Below are 26,186 nucleotides of genomic sequence, written 5' to 3' on the forward strand. Positions count from 1 at the left end.
TCCTCTGCCTTCCTCTCAGGTGTCATTAGTGTTACAGAAAAGTACTGAACCATGGAACCCACTGCAGATATTCTGGTTCTAGCCTATTCAGTTTATTTTCTTCAACTTCATTTGTAGAATTTCTAATGCTAAAACGCTTCCTTTGGAAATCAAGATAAACAAGAAAACGTACTAACACTCTGAATGTTAGAAACAAACAGCCACAGAAAAGGCTGACTTAAAAAATATCACCTAACAGCGTGTTGTTCCAACCAGTAATGCTGGCGCTTCTGATCGCTTCTCATTGCAGGTTCGCCAGAAACCTGCCCTTTAACCCCAGCCAAGAGCGCGCCGCCGGGCGTGCGGCCGCCCCTCCCCGCGCCCTCAGGCCGCCGCCTCAGCCGCAGGGAACAGCTTCGAGGCCGGACACCACGTCAGGCCGCCGACGGCCGGCCCCTCAGCGCGTTCGCACTGTCCGCGCGCGGCCGTCCAGGCGCACCGCCCGCCGCCCAGCTGCGGAGTCACACGCGGGGACCTCCCCCCGGCGCCCCGCCCCCGAAGCTCGCACACAGCACGCCCGGCCGCTCTCCGGGGCAGCGCCACAGCCCCGCGCCGGCCGCCCAGCCCGGTGACCACCCCGCGCGGGGGGAAGCCTCGTCCGCCCCGTTCCTCCGCCAGGTCACAGGGGCGCCGTCCGCCCCCGGCGGGAGGAAGGGGCGTGACGTCGCCAGAACTCCCGCGTGACGTCACGCGGGCGCGGGAGGGGCGGGCCGGTGGCCTCCGAGCCCGGCCGGCAGCCCTCGGCCCTCCCCCGCCCGCGGAAAGCGCGGGCTGCCCCGAGGGGCCGGCGTTCCCGCCGGGGGTTTGCAGGCTGCGAGGGCAAGAGGAGGAAAGCGAGCGGCCGTTTCTGCGCAGCCCCAGAGCGCGCCGCCTCCCCCCGGGGCTCTTGGGAATCTCGAGGCAATCCTGGAAGGCGTGAGTAAGGACTCTTCTTCCCCCGACCCTGAGCGCCCGGTCGTGACGGCAGCTTCCGGTCTGGAGCTGCGCGCTGACCGGCAGCGTCGGGCCCCCGGGTGGTGTGGCGTGCGGTTCTGGGGCTGAGTCTGAGGAGGTAGGCTGGGGCCGGGCCAGACGCGGCCGCAGGCGGACGGCAGGGAGGGCGAGCGCGCGCTCCGGGCCGCGCGCTGCTCCTCGTCTCCCGCGCGGGCTGAGGACCTGCCTCCCGCGCCGCGCCGCGCCCCCCGCGCATGCGCCGCCGTGCTGCTCGCCTTGGGAGCGTGCGGGAGAGTGCGGCCGCCGAGCCCGCGGGTGGCCAAAGGTCCTGAGAGGGGTCTCTGGCCTGCTGCCTTGCTCGTAGCAGGCCCGCTCTAAGTCCCTGCACAGTTTAGGGCCCCTGAGTGACTCGAGGCGCGGCTCTTGCCTTCCCTGTATGAGAAGGCGCGTGATGTGACAGGAGAGAAGGCTTTTGCCGAGCACCTTCAGTGTGATGTTTGCACTGCTACCGGAGGCGCAGAAATGCGTGACACTACTGCAGCACTTTGAGCCCAGAATGCCACCTGGGAGGCAAGGTGCACGCTGAGAAATTAAAGCTCAGTGTCGTGCAGCGAATAACGGTTCTCTGCCAAGACACAAGCCAACAGAAAGTGCCGGGCGTGCAGATAGGTTGGACAGGGATTTATAAGACAGAATTTGCAAGTTTAATGTTAATAAACTGTTTCATGTGGGAAAACACAACTTTTTATGCAATCTCCGAATATAGATACATTTCTTAAAGGACGCTTATTTTACACTGTTGGTTTTAAACTGTTTAATACTATGCAATTTTACATTATTTTTTCAAGTAATTAAAAGTTTATTTTAAAGTTTTTACTTAATAGAAATAGCTAATTTGGGGGAGGGGCTACTTAAAAGTTTTTGTAGTTAGTTGGCATTGCAACTTGAGTTCCAGCAGTGACATAGCCGGTCCTAGCAGTGTTAATCTCTTCAGCCTGTTTCTCCAACTGTAAAATGAAATTAGTAATAGTAGCTGTTTTATGGAGTTTTTCTGAAGATTAAGAAAATGATTACAAAAAGCTGATCCCTGGTAGGTAGAGCACACTTAATAAATGGTGGTTTTATTGACAATAATGTAGGCCTGTTGATTAATCTCTTAAAGTTAAATAGTAGGATACAAGCCTCTTTGGAAATAAAGCTGTAGTGATGCAATGTACCTAATCCCACTTTTGAAAATTTTATTAAGGAAATAATAAACATACACAAGAGAGAGACACTAGAATTATGAACTGCTTCATATACCCATCCGTTACCCAGCTTCAATAGTTGTCAAAGTTCAGCCCTTTTTGTTTCATCTCCCCACCCCACATCCATTTTTTGTTTCAGCTGGAGTATTTTAAAGCACATCCCAGAGAACATGTCGGTTTTCCTGTAAACACCTCAATATATATCTCTTTAATAGATAAGGGCCTTTTTTTTTAAACGTGACCACATCATTATTATACCCAAGAAAATTAAAAATAATTACCTAATATTATCGAAAACCCAGTGCATGTTCAGTTTTCTCTGATTGTCTCAAAAAAAGTGTAATCACAATTTTTGAAAAAGTTAATAAAAATATATTTTTATTTTTGTGGTGCTTTACAGTTTACCAAGTGGCTTCACGTATAATCTTGATTCCTTTAAAAAAGGCGTTGCTATCTTCATCAGAGACCCCAAGAAATGGTTAGCAAGAAACACTGAAATCAGTTCGCACACTTGTTAGCAGCGATAAGGCATTGGCTAAGAGAGAGATGTGAGGTTTAGTAGACTTGTTAATCATTTTACTTTCTTAGTGGTAGCTAGTTAATAATTTCTGTTTAGGAACACGTGCTAAAATACTTATTAATCCACTTGAACTTCTTAATAGCCTGTTGCTTCCTTCAAGGGCTGCACAAATAATAAACTTACTCACCTTTACTCTGAGAGAGGCACAAGATAGCTTTCCCCTAGTTGCCTTGTTATTAGATATTTCTGTATTCAGAGATCTTTGCTGTGTCTGTAGTTTGCTCACTGATTTCTCCTGTTGTGAGAAAGCTGTTCAGATACTTATGTGTGTTAATATGTCATTCATCTTTCTTTCTCTTTTATAACATGTCTTTGGATGTATATAGATGTGTGTCGATATATGAATGCTTATTAAGTCAAGCATATTTCAGAATGTTATCCAGTTTTTGGTTCAGTGTATTGTTGCACTCCATATCAACTCAAAAGTTAAAAAAGCAATAAATTCTTTTGGAAGAGTGAATCAATACTGACTATGAATGATTAGAAACCTCTCTGTATCAGAATCCTTTCAATTTAATGTAATTTAGGTAATTCCCTCTAGGAGGAATAGGAGAAAATTTGCCTGAAAATTTAGCTTAACTAAAGGCCAGATAACTGAAATCAGGACTTTTCTCACCATAATCTTCTTCTTTCCTCAATTCTCACTCCCCCCCAAATTATCAAAGTGATTGATTATAGGTAAATAAGGAAACTTGAGAACAGCTGGCTGGGCCTGAGGTCATTCTGACTTCAAATTGCATAAAGATAAATGCAGAATTCATTTATGTTGCAATCTGTCGTTTCAGGTATTTCAGCTGTCCAAAGACAACTTCATACCTATATAATGTAACAGAAAAGGTCAGAAGACATTAGGCAAATAGAAGTGTGGAGCGTATTAAGCAAGATGAGCGTCTCTGGCAGCAGTTCTGGAAGCCCTAGTTCTGCAGATGTATCTAATGACTTTAAGGATCTTTGGACAAAATTAAAGGAGTATCATGATAAAGAAGTACAAGGTAACATCTTTTCTTAAGTTCTTACAGCAGTGTTCTGCTGAGACTATAATAGTCAAAACTAATTTTGGGTAAAGTTCCCAGAGCTCATCTTTAGGGACTCTTACTATTGTAATTTTTTGTGATTCATTTTTATGGTTGAGTTGTTGCTTTTTAACCACAGACAACTACTACAGGATGCAGTTCTTGCGCAATTTGCGGTTGCTTACTTGTGATAATATGTGTGGTATGGTGGAAGGGGCATAGAAATTGTTCACCGAAGACCTAGATTTGTATTCTTTGTTTTGTGAGGAAGATCAGCCCTGAGCTAACATCTGCTGCCAATCCTCCTCTTTTGGCAGAGGAAGACTGGCCCTCATCTAACATCCATGCCCATCTTCCTCTACTTTATATGTGGGACGCCTGCCACAGCATGGCTTGCCAAGCGGTGCCACATCTGCACCCAGGATCTGAACCAGTGAACCCTGGGCCACTGAGAAGCGGAACGTGCGCACTTAACCACTGCGCCACTGGGCTGGCCCTGCCAATCTTCCTCTTTTTGCTCGAGGAAGGTTGTTGCTGAGCTAACTTCTGTGCCCATCTTCCTCCATTTTATGTGGGATACCGCCACAGTGTGGCTTCACGAGCAGTGCTAGGTCCATTCCCGGGACCCAAACCTGTGAACCCCAGGCCGCCGAGGCAGAAGGTGGATTTGTGTTATGATTTCATTTATCTACTTGCTCGGTGATCTCAGCCAAGTTACATAACCTCTAAACTTAATTTTCTTCTGTAAAATTATTTGCAGGATTGTTTGTAGACATAAAAATAGTACCTCAGTCATTCAACAAACCTTTGGGAATCTGCTACCAAGAGATACAAAAGTGAATGGCAGTTTGCCTTCAAACAGCCTGCAGTCTAAGAGTCATGTAAGCAGATAATTATAATATAATGAAACAAGAGCTAAAAGGTTCATATGAAGTGCACTGAGTATATAGAGGCTTGAGCAGTTGTGGTTGAGATGAGTATATAAATATTATTTGTGATTGTGTTAAAATGTACTCTGTATAAAGGAATTTTCTATTAAAGCTAACCTCGAGATTTGATATTAAGCTGTTATATACTTATCTAATTCTGTGACTTTAATCTTATACATTTTCCCCACATGTGGGAAATGCTTCATGTTACATTTGTTTCTTGATTACCAATTGCAGCCATAGGTTTAATACTGCAGTGCTTTATAGTTGTCACATTACACTGAAGTGCCATTAAAACATGATCCACCTGAATCTAAGGTATAGTCTGTAGGTCTGTGTTGGAACTTTCCTATGGTAAATTTAGTTTCTGGCAGAACCTCATGATAATGGACTCCTCATTAATTAATGGATTCTGAAATAAGAACCCCAGAAATATCGTTTCAAACCTCTGTGTACTTGGAGACACTTGTTCAAGAAATATTTTGGGGGGCACTTAACTATGTGCCAGACTTTGTGAATAAGAATGAATCAAATATAGTCCTGGGTTTAAGGGATTTTGTAGTGTACCATGTTATCTGGGAATATAAAAGGGAGTCGGGTGAGAGGGGGTTTCTGTCAGACCAGGCTTTACAATTAAGTCTAGGCAGAGAAGATGGTGGGAGGAGGGAGGGACTGTTCTGAGTAAAAAGAATAGCATATGCAAAGTTTGGAGATAACTTGATTTTATTCAAGGAACTGTAGACAGTTGAGTATAACTGTAAGAGAGAATGGGTTGGGACATGGGAGGGATTTTTTTTGCCTTTTCTCCTCAAATCCCCCCAGTACATAGTTGTATATTTTAGTCATGGGTTCTTCTAGTTGTGGCTTGTGGGATGCCGCCTCAACATGGCTTGATGAGTGGTGCCATGTCCATGCCCAGGATTTGACATGGCGAAGCCCTGGGCTGCCGAAGCGGAACACGAGAACTTAACCACTTGGCCACAGGACTGCCCCGTGCGAGATAGGAGTTTAATGGCAAGGTGGAAAGGAGATGATGTTAGAAAGGTAGATATGTCCAGATTATGTAAAACAGTATGTAGTATGCTGAAAGCATGATTATCATCATGCCTTGTCTTTAGGATTAAGTCTAAAGCTTTCATCTTGAGTGCCTACTTCCATTGATTGAAAGTAGGTGGCAGTAGTGCTGTGCTGAGAAAGAGGCCATGTGATAGAGTGGTTAAGTTCAGGAATTCTGAATCTAGGCTGCCAATATTCAAAAGCCATATCCACCACTTGAATAGAGGTGGTGACCTTTGCAAGTTAACTTTATAGTGCCTCAAATTCTGTGTCTATAAAAAAGATACTGATAATAACTACCTCATATTGTATTAAATAGCTTAATATATGTAAAGCATTTGGAAGAGTGTCTGGCACATAATGAACAATATATGTTTTAGCTGTTGCTATCATTCTGAAGGAGCAACCATTATGTACTATCAATGCCTGCTATGGACCATCCCAGCTAGAGACAATGGGACACTCAAAAAAGTAGTTAACAGAGGTTTCACATACTGATTACTTTTTAATTATCTCCTTTATGACTTTTGAAACTACTGATTTCTAAGAGGAAGCAGAAAGAGAATGACCAAAATAATAAACATGAGAAAGTTTAAATGGTTAGGAAATCTTAGAAAATTCTTACTTTCCATCTCTTTTTGGCAAGGGGGAGGAACGGGGATACTTACTTTTTATAAAAAATTTCATGAAGTATACATAACATAAAATTTATCATCTTAACTTTTTTTCTTTTTTTGGTCGGGAAGACTTGCCCTGAGCAAACATCTGTTGCCGATCTTCTTTTTGCTGGGGGAAGATTGTTGCTGAGCTAACGTCTATGGCAATCCTCCTCTATTTTGCATGTGGGATGCTGCCACAGCATGGCTTGATGCGCAGTGTGTGGGTCCACGCCTGGGATCCGAACCCACAAACACCAGGCTGCTGAACTGGAGTGCGCGAACTTAACCACTAGGCCACTGGGCTGGCACCATCTTAACTATTTTTAAGTGTACAGTTCAGTGGTATTACATCCATTCATAATATTGTGCAACCATCATCACTGTCCCATCTCCATAACTCTTTTCATCTTGTAAAACTGAGATTTTATACTCATTAACAATAACTCCCCATTCACTCCTCTCTCCCCCTGGCAACCACTATTTTACTTTCTGTCTCTCTGCTTCTGACTACTCCAAGTACCTCATATAAGTGGAATCATACAGTATTTGTCTTTTTGTGACTGGCTCATTTTACTTAGCACAATGTCCTCAAGGTTCTTCCATATTGTAGTATATTGCAGAATTTCTTTTGTTTTTAAGGCTGAATAATAGTTCATTGTATGTATATACCACATTTTGCTTATTCATTCATCTGTTGATGGACTTTTGGGTTGCTTCCCTCTTTTGGCTATTGTGAATAGTGTTGCTGTGAACATGGGTACACAAATATCTCTTCAAGACCCTACTTTCAGTTTTTTTGGGTATATACCAAGAAATGGAATTGATGAATCATATGGTAATTCTATTTTTAATTTTTTGAGGAACAACATACTGTTTTCTAAAAGGCTGCACCTTTTACATTCCCACCAACAATGCACAAGGTTCCAATTTCTCTACATTCTCACCAAAACTTATTTTTGGCTTTCTTTTCTTTCTTTCTTTCTTTCTTTTTTTTTTTTTGAGGAAGATCAGCTCTGAGCTAACTACTGCCAATCCTCCTCTTTTTGCTGAGGAAGACTGGCCCTGAGCTAACATCCATGCCCATCTTCCTCTACTTCATATGTGGGATGCCTACCACAGCATGGGTTTTGCCAAGCAGTGCCATGTCCACACCCGGGATCCGAACCAGTGAACCCCGGACCACTGAGAAGTGGAATGTGCGAACTTAACCACTGCACCACCACACCAGCCCCTCTTTTTTTTTTTTTAAATAGCGGTAGCCATCCTAGTGGATGTGAGGTAGTATCTCATTGTGGTCTTGATTTGCATTTCCCTAATGATTAGTGATGTTGAGCATCTTTTTGTGTGCTTATTAGCCATTTGTGTATCTTTGGAGAAATGTCTATTCAAGTCCTTTGCCTATTTTCGTACCAGGTTTTTGTTGTTGTTGTAGGAGTTCTTTGTATGTTCTAGATATTAACCTCTTATATGTGATTTGCAAATATTTTCTCCCATTCCGTGGATTGCTTTTTCATTCTGTTAATTGTTTCCTTTGATGCATTTAAGTTTTTAATTTTGATATAGTCAAGTTTATCTATTTTGTTGTTGTTGCCTATACTTTTGGTGGTGTATCCAAGAACTCATTGCTAAATCCAATGTCATTAAGCTTTTGCCTTATGTTTCTTCTAAGAGTTTTATAGTTTTAGCTCTTATGTTTAGGTCTTTGATCCATTTTGAGTTAAATTTTGTATATAGTGTAAGGTAAGGATCCAACTTCATTCTTTTGCATGTGAATATTCAGTACTCCCAGCACCATTTATTGAAAAGACTGTCCTTTCCCCATTGAATGGCACCCTTGTCAAAAACCATTTGCTCGTATATGTGACAGTTTATTTCTGGACTCTATTCTATTCCATTGGTCTGTATATCTGTCTGTATTCCAGTACCACACTGTTTTGATTACTGTAATTTTTTATTAAGTTTTGAAATCCGGAAGTATGTGACCTCCAACTTGTTCTTTTTGAAGATTGTTTTGGCTATTCAGAGTCTCTTGAGATTCCATATGGATTTTAGGACAGATTTTTCTCTTTCTGCACAAAACATCATTGGGATTTTGATAGAGATCGTCTCAGATCTTACATCACTTTGAGTAGTATTGACAGCTTAACAATATTAAGTCTTCCAATCTGTGAACATGAGATGTCTTTCCATTTATTTATGTTTTTAATTTCTTTTAGCAACATCTTGCAGTTTCCATTGTACAAGTCTTTCATCTCCTTGCTTAAGCTTATTCCTAAGTATTTTATTCTTTTGGATGCTATTGTAAATGGAATTGTTTCCTTAATTTCCTTTTCAGATTGTTGATTATTAGTATATAGAAACACCACTGATTTATGTGTGTTGACTTTATATCCTGCAACTTTGCTGAAAGTCTCCACTTCTTAATTGTAGTTTTGAATTCCTAGGTGAGATAAGCATTAGAAACTTTCTAATTTTTTTTATTGTGAAAGTGGGATTTACTTCTCCTACTTCACCTATATCCTTTACTGCTCTATTATGCTCATTCTTTGATAGATTATTCTGATCATGTTTCCATTAAAGCTCTCTTTCAGCATATAGGATTGTTGATGCAATCAGAATGCATTAGTGTTCATTTAGAAATCCAGGTATTGGGGCCAGCCCCACGGCAGAGTTAAGTTCGCATGCTCTGCTTGTGGCCCAGGGTTTACCAGTTTGGATCCTGGGTGTGGATCTGCGCACCGCTCATCAAGCCATGCTGTGGAGGTGTCCCACATAGAAGAACTGGAATGGCTTACAACTGTGTACTCTGTACTGGGGCTTTGGCAAGAATTAAAAAAAGAGGAAGATTGACAACAGATGTTAGCTCAGGGCCAATCTTCCTCACCCAAAAAAACAAAATAAAAAAAGCACCAAAAAACCAAAAACAGAAACTGCTGCCCAAATGGGTGGCCTCCCTGACAGAGCTAATCCCCATCTTCTGGCTCTCCATCCAGTCTGCTGGTCACCATTCCTGCTGCCCTTGATAAAGGTGCTGCTTCTGTTAAAAAAAAAAAGAAAGAAATCCAGGTATCATTGGAGTTATTACTTTTTGTCTTTTGGTTTTTTTTGGTTTTTGTTTTTGTTTTTGTGGGTTTTTTTAAAGATTTTTTTTTTTCTTTTTCTCCCCAAAGCCCCCCAGTACATAGTTGTATCTTCTTCATTGTGGGTCCTTCTAGTTGTGGCATGTGGGATGCTGCCTCAGCGTGGTTTGATGAGCGGTGCCATGTCCGCACCCAGGGTTCGAACCAATGAAACGCTGGGCCGTCTACAGTGGAGCACGCGAACTTAACCACTCGGCCACGGGGCCAGCCCCTTGTCTTTTGTTTTTAACTTAAGCTTTTCTCTAGAAATATCAAAACACAAAGTAACAGTGAAAAGTTCTCTCTCTCCCCCAGTACACAAACAAATAACCATTTTTATTATCTTTTGTGAATGTGTTCTTTTATGTTCTTTTCTAATTTAAAGTTTAAGAGTTTTTAATTAGGAAATACTACATAAATACAAAAGTAAAAAAAAATTGTAAAATGAACTCCTGTTTACATATCACGCAGCTTCAACCATTATCAGAACATGGCCAATCCTATTTTACCTATATTCCATGTACTTCTCTGTCCCTCTTCTACTCACTTATTTTGAAGTCTCTGAAATAATTTCATCTATAAATATTTCAGTATATTCCAGTAGTCTTTTTTAACAAAATAATGCTATTGTCACACTAACAAAACAAATTCTTTAATATCATCTAATACTTATTAGATGATAGAATTCAAATTTCCTCAGTTATCTAAAGTGTCTTTTTATAGTTGGTTTGTTCAAATCCTGTATCTAAGGGACATCTTCATGTTGTGTTTGATTAACATGTCTATTGATTTTTTTCAGTGTATTAATTTATATTATGAATGAGATTAAGCACCTTTGCTTATGTGTAAGGGCAAAGATTTGTATTTCTTTTTAATAAACTTTTTATATATTTTATTGACTATTTTCTCGGGTTGTTGACCTTTTTCTTACCAATTTCTAGGAGCTGTTTATATTCAAGGCACATTAGTTACTCCAAATATTAAAAAAATTAGAAATTCAAATTTGTTCTTAGTGGTTAAGGTCTAATTTTATTTTATTTTATTTTATTTATTTATTTATTTATTTTTTTGAGGAAGATTAGCCCTCAGCTAACTACTGCCAGTACTCCTCTTTTTGCTGAGGAAGCCTGGCCCTGAGCTAACATCCGTGCCCATCTTCCTCTACTTTATATGTGGGACGCCTACCACAGCATGGCATGCCAAGCGGTGCCATGTCCGCATCCGGGATCCGAACCAGCGAACCCCAGGCCGCCAAGAAGCAGAACATGTGAACTTAACCACTGCACCGCCAGGCCAGCCCCCTAAGATTTTATTTTTCCTTTTTCTCCCCAAAGTCCCCTGGTACATAGTTGCATATTTTTAGTTGTGAGTCCTTCTAGTTGTGGCATGTGGGGTGCCACCTCAGCATTGCCTGATGAGCGGTGCCATGTCTGCGCCCAGGATCCGGACCGGTGAAACCCTGGGCTGCCGAAGCAGAGTCAGCGAACTTAACCACTCGGCCAGGGGGCCGGCCCCAAGGTCTAATTTTAAAGTGACCTATGCTTGTGGTCATATGTTCAGGGACAAATATGAATATTTTATGTTAATTCTGCTCTTCCCTTGACTGCACTATTTTCTCCCAGAAAATCTGGTGTGAACAGTTGAGGAAGGTTTCTGAGTTTTAGTACTGACTGGGCACTCATTCAATGAGTAGTTATTGAATTATATGCCAGGAATGGTAGCAGTTCCCGAGGATGCAGCAGTAAAGAAGACCCATGGGTTTTTTGGACATTGTATTCATTTTCTTTAGAAAAATATTTAGATAATGTAATTATATAATGAAATGATAGCAAAAAAAAAGCCAGACACAAGGCAGTCTGTCTTGGTAACGCTCATAGCAGCAGTGTAATCAGCTACATGCACTTCTTTTAAAATTGGGAAGGAATAAACAGTGTCTCCCAACTTCTGTTGAACAGCGGCAACATCTTCCTTTTGGTTTATTACTGTAACCGCAGCATTAGGTTTACAAATAAGAATAGCTTCAAGTTTAAACTCTTATGGGAGCTGCATATTATAAAAAAGCTTACTCTTTGTGACCTGGAAGTGAAGCAAATACGGTATTTTGAAATAATTTAAATACGACCAGATGTACTTGAGTATTTAGTAAACATTTGATAAAGGAGAATTAGCATTCTGCCATCTTCAAGCATAAGATTAAATACTTTATCCTTCAAATAATTACTTTCTGTTTTATAACTGGTTTTAAAAAGATCGTTAAATTTTTATTATGCCAAATCCCTGTCTTACTCATCTTTACATCTGTGTAGGTAAAAGTGCTTGGCACATAGTAAAAAATTAGTAAATAAATAGTATCTAAATGAATTGCATAGTTTATAGCTGGATTGATGGAACATTTTCTTTTCTTTTCTTTTTTTTTTTTTTTTTTTGAGGAAGATTAGCCCTGAGCGGACTGCTGCCAATCCTCCTATTTTTGCTGAGGAAGACTGGCCCTGAGCTAACATCCGTGCCCATCTTCCTCTACTTTTATATGTGGGACGCCTACCACAGCATGGCGTGCCAAGCGGTGCCATGTCTGCACCCGGGATCCAAACCAGCGAATTCTGGGTGGCCAAGAAGTGGAACATGTACACTTAACCGCTGCACCGCCATGCCAGCCCCGGAACATTTTCTTGAATGTCAGTTTTTAAAATCCCTTAATTTATGAAAATATCAAAATTTTATATCTGCCTAAAACCCTGAAATATTTTACTACCCATTTAAACTTTCTATTTTTAGATAGTAGAAAGTTAGAATAGATAGTAGAAAGCTGAGAAAGGAAAAATAAATCACCATTCTATAAGAATGACATTTGTTTATTCTTTCCTAGTTTTAAAAGAAGTGTGAGTAGGTTATTGTATTGTTGTGATCAGAGTCCGTACTGTTTTACATCTGGCTTATTTTTACTCTTATTTCATTATCTAAACTGTGCTTGTTTTTCATGTTGCTCATGTAATTTTAGAATTTTTGTACATACCCACTTAAAACTGGGCCAGTTTTAACTTTAGGCTCTTACTTTAACAGGGATGAAATATTTGGCAGATTTCTTCCTCATGTTTCTTAGTCTTTCAGGGTCTTCAGGAGATCTATTTTACAATGAAAAAGAAAATAATATACTGTTTGATAAGAACAATATTCCATATTCATCAGATATAGAACATACGAAACTCAGAAATGTTGCTGTTACATGCCATCGAGTCGGCTCCGACTCCTGGCGACCCTGTGCATGAGTGCTGTCCACAGCGTCCTGTCCATAGCCCTGCTCAGCCTCTGTGGACTCATGCCTGTGGCTTCCTTTGTGGAGTCAAACCATCTCAGATTTGATCTCCCTCTTTCCCGCTGCCTTCTACTTTCCCCGTGATTATTGTCTTTTCCAAAGAACCCTGCCCACTCGTGAAGTGCCCAAGGTAGGACAGCCTCACTTTTGTCATTTTTGCCTCCAGCGATAGTTCAGGCTTAATTTGCTCCAGGACCCACTTGTTCATCTTTCCGACGGTCCAGGGAATGTAGAGCTCTCCTCCACCATGTTTCAGATGAATCAGTTTTCCTGTCAGCCTTCTTCACTTCACAAATATTGCATAATGGATAATTTTTTTAAATTGTATATTCCTTGTGGCCATACTTTAATAGTCATCATACTCCCAGGAGAGTTAGTTTATATACATTGAAAAACTTGAAGGAAGCAATACAGTAGTTGTTGGTGTATTTGGTTAATATCCGTGTGCTTTATGAATGGTAGGTGTTGGATATATATTTGAGCTGATGAGAGAAGATAACCTCTGGTACTTTGTAATATATAGATCAGGCTATGTTTTCTAATTTCAGAATCACTTATGGATTCTTAAAGGTATTAAATGAATGAGCACTATTTTAAAAAAAATTAGTATGTTATTTAAAAACATTTTGGTCGGGGCTAGGCAAATTTGCTGAAAGCAGAACTTTTTTAACAGAATTCTTTATCATTGTGTTCCACATAGTTCCATATAAAATTAGATCCTCAGACTGTGTGATAACATCAAAGAAGTGCCTGAGGGGTACTTAATTTTTTTAAGGTGGGGGATCCACTTGGAGAAACTGGTATAAGAGGCTATTTGAAAGACATCAAACATGGACTTGTCTGGACTTTGCAGGTTTTGAAGTATATATAGGAATCAAAACTGACTCATTACTTTAAACCTTCATGTCAGTTAAAAAAAAAGAATAGAAAAGAAATGTTGTGAATGGTAGGACTTGAGATACATAATTTTTACTTATATGTCCAAGAAAGTCTACCCATAGAAACTTAGGTCCGTCTGAATACCCTGTTATAAGTATCTAGAGCTTTTTTCGCCTCATTTTTGCCTCATTTTGCCTCATAGTATGTTTTTTGACCAAAACATAATAAAGTGATAGCAAAAACATATGTACAAGGCAATACGTACACTGATCATGAGAATTTAAAAAGCTACATGGGTTTCTTTTAAAACTAGGAAATAAACAAAGTCTCTGAACTTCTGTTGAAGAACAGCAATATGCAAACCAGAGCATTTTTGTTAAAAAATTCTAGAGATATGTGTGACTGAGCTTTTATATCTTTTATCGTTAGGATAATTGTATCCTTTCATGATTGTTATTCTAGTGTCTTATGTTCCTTTTGTGACAAATGCTGCTAAGTGTCAGGGTTAAACACAAATTGTTACTGATGATATACAGTCTTTATGCTTTGAATTCAGAATTAACAAATTTTAATAGAATTTAATAGAAATTTCAGAATTCTTTAAGTTTAAAAGTTTTAATGAAGTGTTCATTTAGGTACAGTTCTTTTCTTTTTGGCTTTTTAAATCTCTTTCAGTATCAGGTTTACTTTTTAAAAGCACAGGTAATAAAATAGAATTTAGAATATTTATTTTTTCAGAATGTCACCATTTTAATGAGTGGTTTCTTGTCCATGCCAGGTTCTGCCAGCAATATCTTGTCTAATAATATTTTCTGTATCTGGTAAATATGGTAATGAGTTTCATAGAAAACCAGGCAGATATTTTGAGACAAAATTGGAACCCCTTTGAAGAAATGGGAAAGTGTGGAGGCTCTAATATGATAGAATAAATATTTCTTGATTCAGTTTTGAATTGCTCCCTTAATTTTCTCAAGTATTCATCAAAAATTCCAAAAAGATAACATTCGTATTAAGACTACACAAATTAACAATGAAAAGAATTGCATGTAATTTTGCTCTATAACATCAGTGTCCTACTCATTATTAATAATACTGTCAGTAACTCTCACATCTGTTATTTTTCTATTTGCATTAACATCCATAAATTCAATAAAATCCACAAAAATTAATTAAACCATTTTGAGATAATTAAATCTTAAGAGGAAACTAAGCTCACCTTAAGAATGGCTGCATCTCATAAAGACAAGAGTTTTCACTTTGGAGTTGAAATTTATTAGGCAATTATGGAAGTATTAGTAATAGTATTTTTGGTAGAATTTAGATTACTTGAGCTATACATAAAGCCACTGTTTGTCAAGAAAGGTGTTATCAGGCTTATAATTTCTAATTCAAAACCATAAAAAACATGTTTTAAAGTGACAGTGCATTATATATGGTTTGTTCTGTGTAGAGAACTAAAATAAGTAAAAATTAACAGCAGTGATTTTTGTTTGGTTTATAATGAATTGAACTCTTGCCTCATTTCTGAGTTCTTAAATTTGTTTCATGTGTTATGACTGCACATCTGGGCCCTTGTTTCATTTCCTCTATAATTCGTAGATGGGTGGGTGTAGGGTTAATCGTAGAGTGCTTGGTCTTTTGAGCGCTGTTTCCTCAATAGGTGTCTCAGGTTGCCAGTGTTACAATCCCACATACTTTGTTGAACAGACTACCTGTTCATACAGGAGCTGCATTGTTGTATAGCCTCATTCCTTCCGATGGGTGTGGAGCAGGATTAAAGCACACTTTATAGGGGTTCTAATTGTAGATGCCTAATTGACTTGATGAATGGCAAATGCTAAAATTTAAACAGATACACATACACACATAAACCTGTTTCGGGGCTGATCTGCGTGACAGAACAAATGCCTCACAGGTGTTGAATGCTTACAAGATAAAAGAGTAGTCTTTCCATATTTCCCAAGAATTTTCTTTTGAAGTTTATATGGATTTTCTATTTCATTGTTTCTTTTCTTAAAGTGGTTTATGGCAAGAATCCATTTCATCTTTGGGTGCACCTTTCACTTCTAAAGGCAGACCCAAGTTTTAGAAGTTGGCCAAAATTAAAAACAAGATCTGTCAACAAGTAAATTTTCACACATTTTGGGAAGGGAAGAAGAGAGTGAAAAACTGCTGACTGTAGTCTTTGGCTTAGAAGGGTCACAAGTTTTTTTCTTAATTCTTCAAGAATGATTTGATGCTTGACTAAGTACTTTCAGGGTCTCATGAGGTTGCCTTCATTACCTGAAAAAGAAGGAAGCTTCTCAGGCGAGGAACTTGACAGATGGAAAAGATTTTTTAAAAATCAAAAGATCACACTGGTTTTTATTCTTAACATTCTTTAAAAATGTTTTCCCTTTATTATTATGTTTAACATTTTAAGTTTTCCAATTCTCTTAGGGCAAATATTTTTCCATAAATATTTTTTAGCTTTTTATTTTGAGCTTGTTGTAGGTTCACATGTAGTTGTAACAAACAATACAAAGAGGTCTCATATCTTTTACCCCATTTCCCCCAATGGTAGCATCTTGTACAACTGTAGTGTAATATCATAACCAAGAAATTGACATTGACACAATCTACCAACCTTACTCGGATTCTGCCAATTTGGCATCCACTCACTTGTGTGTGTGTAACATGCACTTGTGTGTGTCTGTGTGTGAGTGTATTTAGTTCTATGCAACTGAATCACATGTAGATTCCTGTGACTGCCACCAAGGATCCCTCATGCCACTCTTTTAAGTCCCCAACCACCTTCCTCCCACCCCAACCCCTCCAACTTCTGGCCACCCAAAATCTGTTCTTCACCCGTAATTTTGTCATTTCAAGAATGTTATGTGAGTGGAATCATATAGCGTGTGCCCTTTGAAATTATCTTCTTTTTTTACTCAGCATAATTCCCTTGCAATTCATCCAAGTTGTTACATGTCAATACTTCATTCCTTTTTATTGCTGAGTAGTGCATATAGTATAAGGATGCACCACAGTTTTTTGTTTGTTTTTTAATAATTCACTCATGGAAGGACATTTGGGTTGTTTCTAGTGTTTGACTGTTATGAATAAAGCCGCTGTGAACATTTGATTAAAGGTATATTCATAACATTCTTTCACTGTTTTATTCGTATCATTTTATTTGTCCAAGTTATAGGCTGTAAAAATGAAGGTTAAAAAATATCGTATCAGTTGGATATTTCCTAGAAGTGAAATTTGAAATACAGGGCAAAAGTATAACACAAAGAAATTTTCTAGGGCCTTTATTTTTCCATAATATCTGGATTTCCTGGCATTAAATCATTACCACTTGGGGCAATAAGAAGAGGTGACTTCAGCATCAGTACATGTATGACTTTCAACTTCATCCCTAGTCGGCACCATGAAGGGGGAAATGGTGGGAAATATATGTTTGCTTTTAAAATTCTTATTTGTCTAAGTTATGCTGTTCAAAAGATTGTCCTAAATTAAACAGATAATGAAAAATCCTATTCTTAGAAATGACAAAAGTTATTAATGTTTCTATAAACATTTTATGGAAAGCTTTCCTAATGTATAATTTATTAGAATCCACAGATAAACTACCAAAGACAAATAGTAAATCTTTGTTTTTTCAGAAGTCAGTCAACCAATAACTATTTATTAGGGACTCACTGCCCCAAATAAAATAAATTCTTAGTAGATACAGAATTTTTAAACTTTCTAGGCATTATTTTAAAAAGCAAATAAAATATCCACACCTGGGAAAATTGTAGTTTAGTAAAAGGATTGATTTAGAAATCAGAAGAATTAAACACAGAAGCTTTTCCCCCCTTTTTGATAATCACATTGCAGAAAATAGAGATCATGGGGAAAATAGAGAGAAAACCAGTTTAGTGTTGTTAAATAGACAGTTTTTTTACTTAATGATTTTAATAGCTGTATATTATTCCACAAGTAGTTATCTTATATTTTACTTGAACATGTCCCTTTTCAAGCGTTTTTATATTGCTATAAATTGTTCAATATTCTTTTTGACTGTGAGTCTCTATACAGTTTGGATTATATTCTTAGGTTAGAATTCCAAGAAATGAAATACTAATGAAAAAGAGTCCTGTTACATATTGCTAAATTGCTTTCCAAAAGAATTGTACCAATTTATAACATCTCCAGCAAAGCATGAGAATATAGTTTTACAACAGTGTTGTCACACTGGATATTATAACTTTTGTAATTTTCTCAAGTAATTTTTTTTAATTTGAATTTATGTTTAGTAGCTGTTGATGGTGGATATATTTTCATGTTTATTTAATGGCTGTTTTTCTCCTTTTAATTATTGTTTCTGAAAATTAGAAATGTCACTCTGTCATGTCCATATTCTTCCCTTGGAGTTTCAGTGCCCATCAGCCTGCTTCCTTCGTGGTTACTACCCAAATTCCATAGGCAGTGATCTTCTCTTAGGTTTTGTGTCAGAGTCAATTAAAATTAAAGATAGATATAGCAGATATCTTGAGATAAAAACACAAGTGCCCTTTGTTAAGTACTTTTCTGTAAGCAATTTTGCTCCTGGTCCAGGACTTCCTGCTACAGTCTGTTTTAATCCCGGAAGATTTGAGCCTCCATAAGCACTATTGCCATTAGCAAATGCATAGGCTGTGTCAGAACATAGACCTTTATTTATGGTGAACTTCTAATTATATGCTTGTCCCTGCTATTAGATAGGAAGTAACTCACTTCAGATGGAGAACATTTTATTGTACTTCACTGTCATTTAACAGACTAAAAGCAATAATGTTGCAGATAGACTTTTGTGACCTCAGGGTATAAGTAAGGGAAATACGCTGTCTTCAAACTAATGGGACCTGGCTCATTATCAGAGGCCAGACTCAAGTGACTTAATAGTGTAGCTTTAGATTTATAAAGAAAATTAGATTAACTGCTTTAGAAGTGATAAAATGTATTAACTAAAATACTATGGGGTTTTTTCTTTTTCTTTTTCAGGTTTACAAGTAAAAGTAACCAAATTGAAAAAGGAACGAATTTTGTAAGTATCGGTATATAACACTGTCATCTTATTTATAAAGTAATTGATTCTTATGTCCTGTTTGACCTCAATGTCTTATTTATGAGGAAATTAGCTTTACTTAGTGTGGACCTTGGATAGTTGACAGCACGTTTTTCAAAATTCTGAAGTGAAAAGAATAACTTAGTAATTTTGAGTATAGCGTTAGTTAATATTTGCATATATTTATATTTTAATATAATTTTTATATGTAATCTTTTTCCATAAAGTATTAAGACAGGAACTCATCTGTAAATTCATTCTAATCTGTCAACAGCATTCTTTAATCAACTGTGATTAACACCTGGAATTTGACATACTACAAGAGCGCAAGCAGAATAATTCTGGGATTTCTAAACTCGTATAAGAGATGAGAACTAAATGGATATTCTGAGAACTCTTTTAACTAGTTTGAAATTACCAGTGATTCCCCTGAATTGTTTTGCTTATTAAGCCCAGAATCAGATCTGATTTTCTAAGTCAGGAGCAGATTTTTTTTTTTGAGGAAGATTAGCCCTGAGCTAACTGCTGCCAATCCTCCTCTTTTCGCTGAGGAAGCCTGGCCCTGAGCTCACATCCATGCCCATCTTCCTCTACTTTGTATGTGGGACGCCTACCACAGTATGGCTTGCCAGGCGGTGCCATGTCCCCATCCGGGATCCAAACCGGCGAACCCGGGACTGCGGAGAAGCAGAACATGCACACTTAACCGCTCCGCCACCGGGCTGGCCCCAGGAGCAGATTTCACTCATGGTCCTTTAGAGCTTCTACATTCAGGAATCTGAACCAGATGATATAGTAGAATGTTATTACTCATAGCAAAAATTAATACTATTGTGACTATTGCATTTGCCTTATGGTGTATACCACTGGGTCTCAGTTACATCATATTCCTAAAGCTTCCAAGTCTGTAACCAAAAGCTAGAGTTACCAACCACCCATCAAAACCATTATACTCTGAAAATGAAACTTGTGAAGTTCTTCTTGACACCTGGAAAGTCATGTTTGGAAGATGACTTAGATTCAGAAATATAAAGTAATCAATTTTTTTTTTCCTTTTTCTCCCCAAAGCCTCCCGGTACATAGTTGTATATTCTTAGTTGTGGGTCCTTGTAGTTGTGGCATGTGGGATGCTGCCTCAGCATGGTTTGATGAGCAGTGCCATGTCCGCGCCCAGGATTCGAACCAACGAAACACTGGGCCGCCTGCAGCGGAGCGCGCGAACTTAACCACTCGGCCACGGGGCCAGCTCCTAAAGTCATCAATTTTTAAAACAATTTTTTTTGAAGAATAATTTTATGATTCTTGTTAATTAGCAACAGTTTTAAATGCTTTGCATTATTGAAAGTGTAATTGTTCCTCCCTTCATTATGTCATTTTAAACTCCTCACCCATAGGGTAATCCATTTCTCTTTCTGTGGTAGAGCTGTATTTAGTTCCCACAGTTCAGAGATGTTTCTTTACTTATATAGCAACTTAAGCCTTTTCTGAATAGTAAATTTAGCGTATGTGTCTTAGTAGGTTATTTTCTTACTGTGTGGAAAAAAACACCGGAAGTGACTTTTACAGTAAGGAAAATGTATTCTTTCACATAGAAGGCCCAAAGTAAAGAGATTATAGGAATGGTTATTTAGTAACTCAACAATATCGAAGACTCAAGTTATTTCTATTATTCTGCTCTGCAATCTTTAGTGTTCTGGCTTGCCCTCTTAGTCTCGACTCACTGCAAAATGGCACGATGGCCATCATCATTCTCGTTATCACTTGTAGAACATCCTTGTATCCCTTTTTACTAATTATAAAAGTTTGCCAGAAGCAGCCTCCAGCACACTTCCTCTAACTCATGGATGATAACTATGTGCTTTTTCCTAAACAATAACTGTCAAAGGGAATTGAATTGACAAGATTGTCTGAGACTAATAAAGATTCTGACATTACTTTGTGTATATTCTAGGATTGAGCAAATAATTAAGTATGTTATTGATAATGAGAGCCTGGTTCCTCACTGTCAGGAGAAGAGAGTTACAAATAAGAAAAAGGAGAAAGCTAGGATGAACCCTATGGTGCTGGGTAGGAATTGGAGTTATCAGTATGAATTCATGGTTTTTAATATATAGATGAATAGATATAGATAAGTATTTATGTGTGTGAGGACATAAATATATTTCCTAGGCTTGGTCCATTGAGAGGGCCTAGAAACAATGATTGCTGGTAGTCATGAGCGTACCTGAAACCCAGATGTTGATTTCTAAAGATTCTTCAGTAAAAGGAATCAGGGTTCTTTGGAGAACTGGCTGATTCCAGGGCTTGAGAGTATGCAAACTACAAGATGTGCTGGAACATCTTGTTGTGCCACAAAATAAGGAAATCCTCAAAAAGTAATAGGGGCATTTAAAAAAATTCCTAATGGCAAAATCTGGGACAACCTGAACATGAAATAATGGTAGTAATGAATTATTCTACCTGCAGAATAAATGGACAACTCTTCCTTAGGATTTCAGTTACTAAACATAGAAAGAATGTTAGAAATAGAAAATCGCCATTTGGCAAACATCATAGCAATAATGGTTGAAGACAGGAATCATCAGTGTGGGCTGAAATTAGTGAAAGTACAATGAAAAACAACAATTGCAAATTTTGCAAATTACTCAACGTATCTCCCCGTAAGATACGTATTAATTACAAAGGGAAAAATTACAGTATTACATCAGAGGAACTAGGCAGACTTCTCTATCAAACGATCAAAGTTAACATCACTAGTAATCAGATATGCCAACCTCGTGTATACTTCCATAGTGGTATGATGCACTAAGAAGAGCACAGTATTACTTCTGTCATTTTCTTACCAAGAATGTACAGCCCAAGTTTTATCATGGGGAACCCTCAGACAAACCCAAGTTGAAGAACAGTTAAAATAACTGGCCAGTACTTTTCAAAGGTGTCAAGCTAGTCAAAGACCAAGAAAGATGAAGAGACTGTCTCAGATTGGAGGAGACATGACATTAAATGCAACGTAGGATCCTGGACCAGAAAAATTATATTAGAGGGACCACTGGTGAAATCTGAATAAGGTCTGGAGATTAGTTAATAGTATTGTATCAGTATTAATTTCTTGACTTTGATAATTGTATTATGGTTATACAAGATACATTTTGAGAAGCTGGACGATAGGTATGCAGGTACTCTTTGTTCTTTGTTTATAACTTATTTGTAAGTCTAAAATTACTTTTAAGATGAAAAAGTTTAAAAATGAAAAAAATATTTTAAGATTCATCCCGACTCTGGAGAGAAGATCAACTTCTCTCCAAACAGCTGCTGAATATTGTAGAAAATCAGTATTCTTTTTAACAAGGAATAAGAAGGAAATGGCTGTTGGACAGGCAACCTAAAATGTTGTCACAGTTCAACTAATCCTACTCCTCTGGCTCAGAAGATGTGGCCAATGCACCTCTTGAGGCCTGATTTCCTTTTATGACACATATTTTCTTTTGTTTCTGTGGGCAATAGGGATTTCAAAAACTTTTCAGCCCTTTAATACACTTTAATTAATATTGATGGTATTACCGTATTTATGTGTATTAGAATTATCTGAATAATTACAGAAAACTCTTTATATAAGAATTCTTCCTATAATAAAAATTATTCCAAAAATAAATATAGTGAAATTGTATCATTTGGATGAGGAAATAGGATCATTTTCTTGGTTAATAAGTAAAATTTCTCTTTTTCTATCCATTTGGAATCAAAAAGGGAAAATATCTTTCTTTTACTCAGGAATAAATAGGCTTTTCTTCAGTGGTGAAAATGTTTTACTTGAGAGGTTTGAGATTTAAAATTCTCTTATTCTCTTAGTCTTATTTTCTTGTTCTCTTGTTTTCATCTTCATTTTGTTCATAGTTCAGCTAGTGATGGATACTACAAGCACTGTTAATCAGGAGATGAGCACTGTCAGTGACTTGGTCTGGTAATTTAATACATACCAAACTAAACAGCTAATTACTGTTTGTTGGAGTTACTCTACAAGTCTCCCCTTTTGTGAATAGTAACTCTGTGTAGGAATTCTTGTTCTCTCTGACCTTTTCTAATACCAGAAGCGTAGAGTTTCAGGGTTGATTAGTAGCTAGACAGTGAGCTCTTTACACTATACCTTGGTTCAGTGTTGAAATTAACAATCTTGTAAATTCTGGATTAACCACCATTGATTAGAATGACATCATTTGGAGTCAAAATGTTGGTCACTTTTAAGAAGCAATTCTGAAACCCAGAAAGCATTGTTTGCTATTTGATTATACATTTTAAGCTGTGTTCACTAAATATTTTTGAAGGAATTTAGTTTTATGAAAATGGATCCTTTATGCAGGCCTAGTAGTTTTATTTTCTAAAATATTACTATTTTAAATGATAGATTTATAGATATAAGATAGTATTTCTTCTTAGAATCAGAATTATTTCCCTGCAGATTGACTGATTAGATATAATTTAAAATGATCTACATTTGCTTCTGACAGATGCACTTTTTATAACTGAGTCTTTTTATATAAAATTTGAGTCTTTCTCCACACCTCAAACCAAACAGCCGCAATGAAAAATCTTAAATTTGTAAATGACTGTTGAGTATTGCTTTCTCAAAAATTACCTATAATGTTTCTGAATTTTAAGGAATGGAAACACAGCTGGTTATTCAGTAGCTGATAATAATGCCCTACTTTACCATATAGTTCACAGAGTCATTTGATCCTCTTAGCAACCTTTTAATATCAATTGTAATTACTCTGTAGCTGTGTACTTCAGGTAGCTTGGGGTTATACATTTTGAAGCACAGGTAAGTAACTAAATTCCCTGAGTAATCAGAGAATTAGAGGGGTGCTCTATTTTTTTAGTGAGTTAGGTCTTTGCGTTGTGGGGCTCGGAACTTGGGCTTGCCTATATTGCCCTAAGCCCTCTTTCCCACTGTATTTTACAATAGACAGTCAGGGTGCAGTAACAGTTAGGATGTCTTGTCTCCATATTGTTAGAATAGCTGTATCTGTAAGATATCACAGTCCTTAGGGCTTTCCACCTGGAAGCAGCAGTTAGGAAAGTAAACAAAAACTATGCTGTATTTGTCCCTCACTGAATTGTTTCAGACCTGTGTTTTGATGATAGTTGTTTCTGCACATGGCTAACACTTCTCTTTTACACAAATTCATTTACGAAATTAAATATGTAGAAATGTTGACTGTTAAATATTTGTTGAATGTTCCAAAAAGAGGATCATTGAAAACCTGTTTCTGCTTCTGAACTAAATATATTTTCCAAAACTATTAGAAAATCTTTTTTTAATGAATGAGAAAGAGCCAAATTAACGAGATTCAGCTATCTATTACTGTTTATCATTTCCGAAATTTCTGATGTCTACATATGCTATCAGACCTATATTTGTTGTATAGTAGGAAGCTCTCACTCCTGGAGGTATTGGCTTTTCATTCAATATCAACTATTCAACCAATATTTAAGAAATACCCTCTATCTTGGGTGTCTCACATTTTGGCTTAGTTGTTTTACTCATCTGGTTTGCTGCCAGTAGTATTACATTCTATGTTTTAGCCATTTTGACACAAGCTACTTTTTTGGGTAGTCTTGTTTGTCACCCTTATTTGATTTAATATTTTAGACCCTTGAGGGGGCTGGGGGAAGATCTGTTTGAACCACAGTATTCTATATTTTCAGCTTCAAGATGACACAGAAAATCTCAATTACATTTCTCATGGGTTTTCTTAGAATTAAAATATATGCATACTTTATACAATAATGTGATTTTTAAAAAACATAATGATGAAGGGTAAAATATGACACAACCTTGGAAAGCAACCAGGTGATCTACTAGAAGGAAATTTTAGTTGTCTTTGTTTTTTCCTGACTGTAAAATCATAATAGTAAGCACTTTAATAGAACTTGCTATGTGCCAGCACTGTTCTGCATATTGTATATACATTAGTACTTATACATTAGTACTTAGTCCTTGCAAATGCTTTATGAGGTAGATACTAATGTATCCACATTTTCTGAGGCACAGAGAGTGTAGGTTATTTGCACCAGGTCACACAGCTGGTACATAGCAGAACTGCGATTCAAACCTAGACATTAGAATCTAGGGTTCATGTACTTCCACTCCACCGTAAGTTCACACTTGGAAGTAGTACCAGGTAAAAATTTAAGCAACACAGAAATTAATAAAATAGAAAGTATAAATATCATACAACAGGAATAGAGATAATATGAGTAGAGAGGTCAGTTATTTACATTAACAAATATAGACAAAATAAAAAACAGTAAATATACATTTTAATAGCAATTTTTGACAACGTTGAGTCACTAGTGGCGTCAGAGTCCACTCCTTCATCTGTGTTCCAGCATTGTGTGATGAATAACTGGTACTTAGGATAATACTTCTACACTATGTAAAAATACCATAGAACAAATTCTACTATAATTTGAACTGTGATTAACAAAATATTCAAACCTCACTATTTTAAGTTGTATGTTTTGATAGAACAAATTCATGATATCGTCTAAGTAGTGAGACCATACTTAGGAGTTCTTATGACAGAATTATCCTATTAGAGTAACTTTTCCCTAAAAAAAACACCTTATTTCTTGACTTTTAGAGATGCACAAAGGCTAGAAGAATTCTTCACCAAAAATCAACAGCTGAGAGAGCAACAGAAAGTCCTTCATGAAACCATTAAAGTTTTAGAAGATCGGTGAGTCTGGTTCTTGGGTCTTCTTGAGAAAGAGGTGATTTTCCCTTTAACAGAAAGTGTGCGTTGATTTTAATTTGTAATCAGTTCTGAGACTAAAAGTGATCTTTTTCCCAACCTTATATCGACTTTGGATAAATACTTTACGAAATTAAAGGTATGCTCTTACAGGTTTGTTTTTTCCTTAATTACAGCGATCACATCACTTTACCCTTAAAATGATGTTTCTTTACCTGGTGTTTAATGTAGGATGAGCGTGAGAGTAGCAATGTTCCATTTCATTTGATGCTTTAGTTCCATTTTTACTTCTAAGTAGGTGGAAGCTGCCTCACAATTCTATTCCTGTCTTATTCCTGCCGCTCTCTTTTCTTCCCTGCGTATTCTCTACTTCCAGGCAGTCTAGGGATTCTTCTTTCTGAATATTCCCAAGATAATGCCTATCACTTACTTCATCTCCACAGTCAGACTTCTTTCTTTCCCACTCCTGTGAGGTTGACACCCTCCATTAAAAAAATCTTCCAGATTTTGCTATATTCCCTTGTCTGAATCTGCTATTTAGGACCTATAATAAACAATGTTTATTATGTAATAATAATAAACAATGTTTC

The 26,186-nt window shown here is 37.6% G+C and overlaps 1 protein-coding gene across 10 annotated transcripts in view; it reads left to right on the forward strand.

Moving 5' to 3' along the window:
• Positions 1 to 26,186, forward strand: part of RBBP8 (RB binding protein 8, endonuclease) — a 103,884-nt gene that overhangs the window by 16,076 nt on the left and 61,622 nt on the right. For 6 of the 10 annotated variants that reach the window (XM_046671591.1, XM_046671595.1, XM_046671598.1 and 3 more), the window contains exons 1-4: positions 818 to 954; positions 3,585 to 3,791; positions 18,778 to 18,820; positions 25,486 to 25,581. In XM_046671591.1, the coding sequence (XP_046527547.1) occupies positions 3,683 to 3,791; positions 18,778 to 18,820; positions 25,486 to 25,581 (248 nt within the window). In that variant the 5' untranslated portion in view covers positions 818 to 954; positions 3,585 to 3,682. Of the gene's footprint in view, positions 1 to 817; positions 959 to 995; positions 1,091 to 3,584; positions 3,792 to 12,194; positions 12,251 to 18,777; positions 18,821 to 25,485; positions 25,582 to 26,186 lie in introns of those variants that run through there. The other 4 variants (XM_046671592.1, XM_046671594.1, XM_046671593.1 and 1 more) reach the window with 4 other exon arrangements.

The sequence above is a fragment of the Equus quagga genome, chromosome 9 (genome assembly GCF_021613505.1).
Source record: "Equus quagga isolate Etosha38 chromosome 9, UCLA_HA_Equagga_1.0, whole genome shotgun sequence".
Lineage (NCBI taxonomy): Eukaryota > Metazoa > Chordata > Mammalia > Perissodactyla > Equidae > Equus > Equus quagga.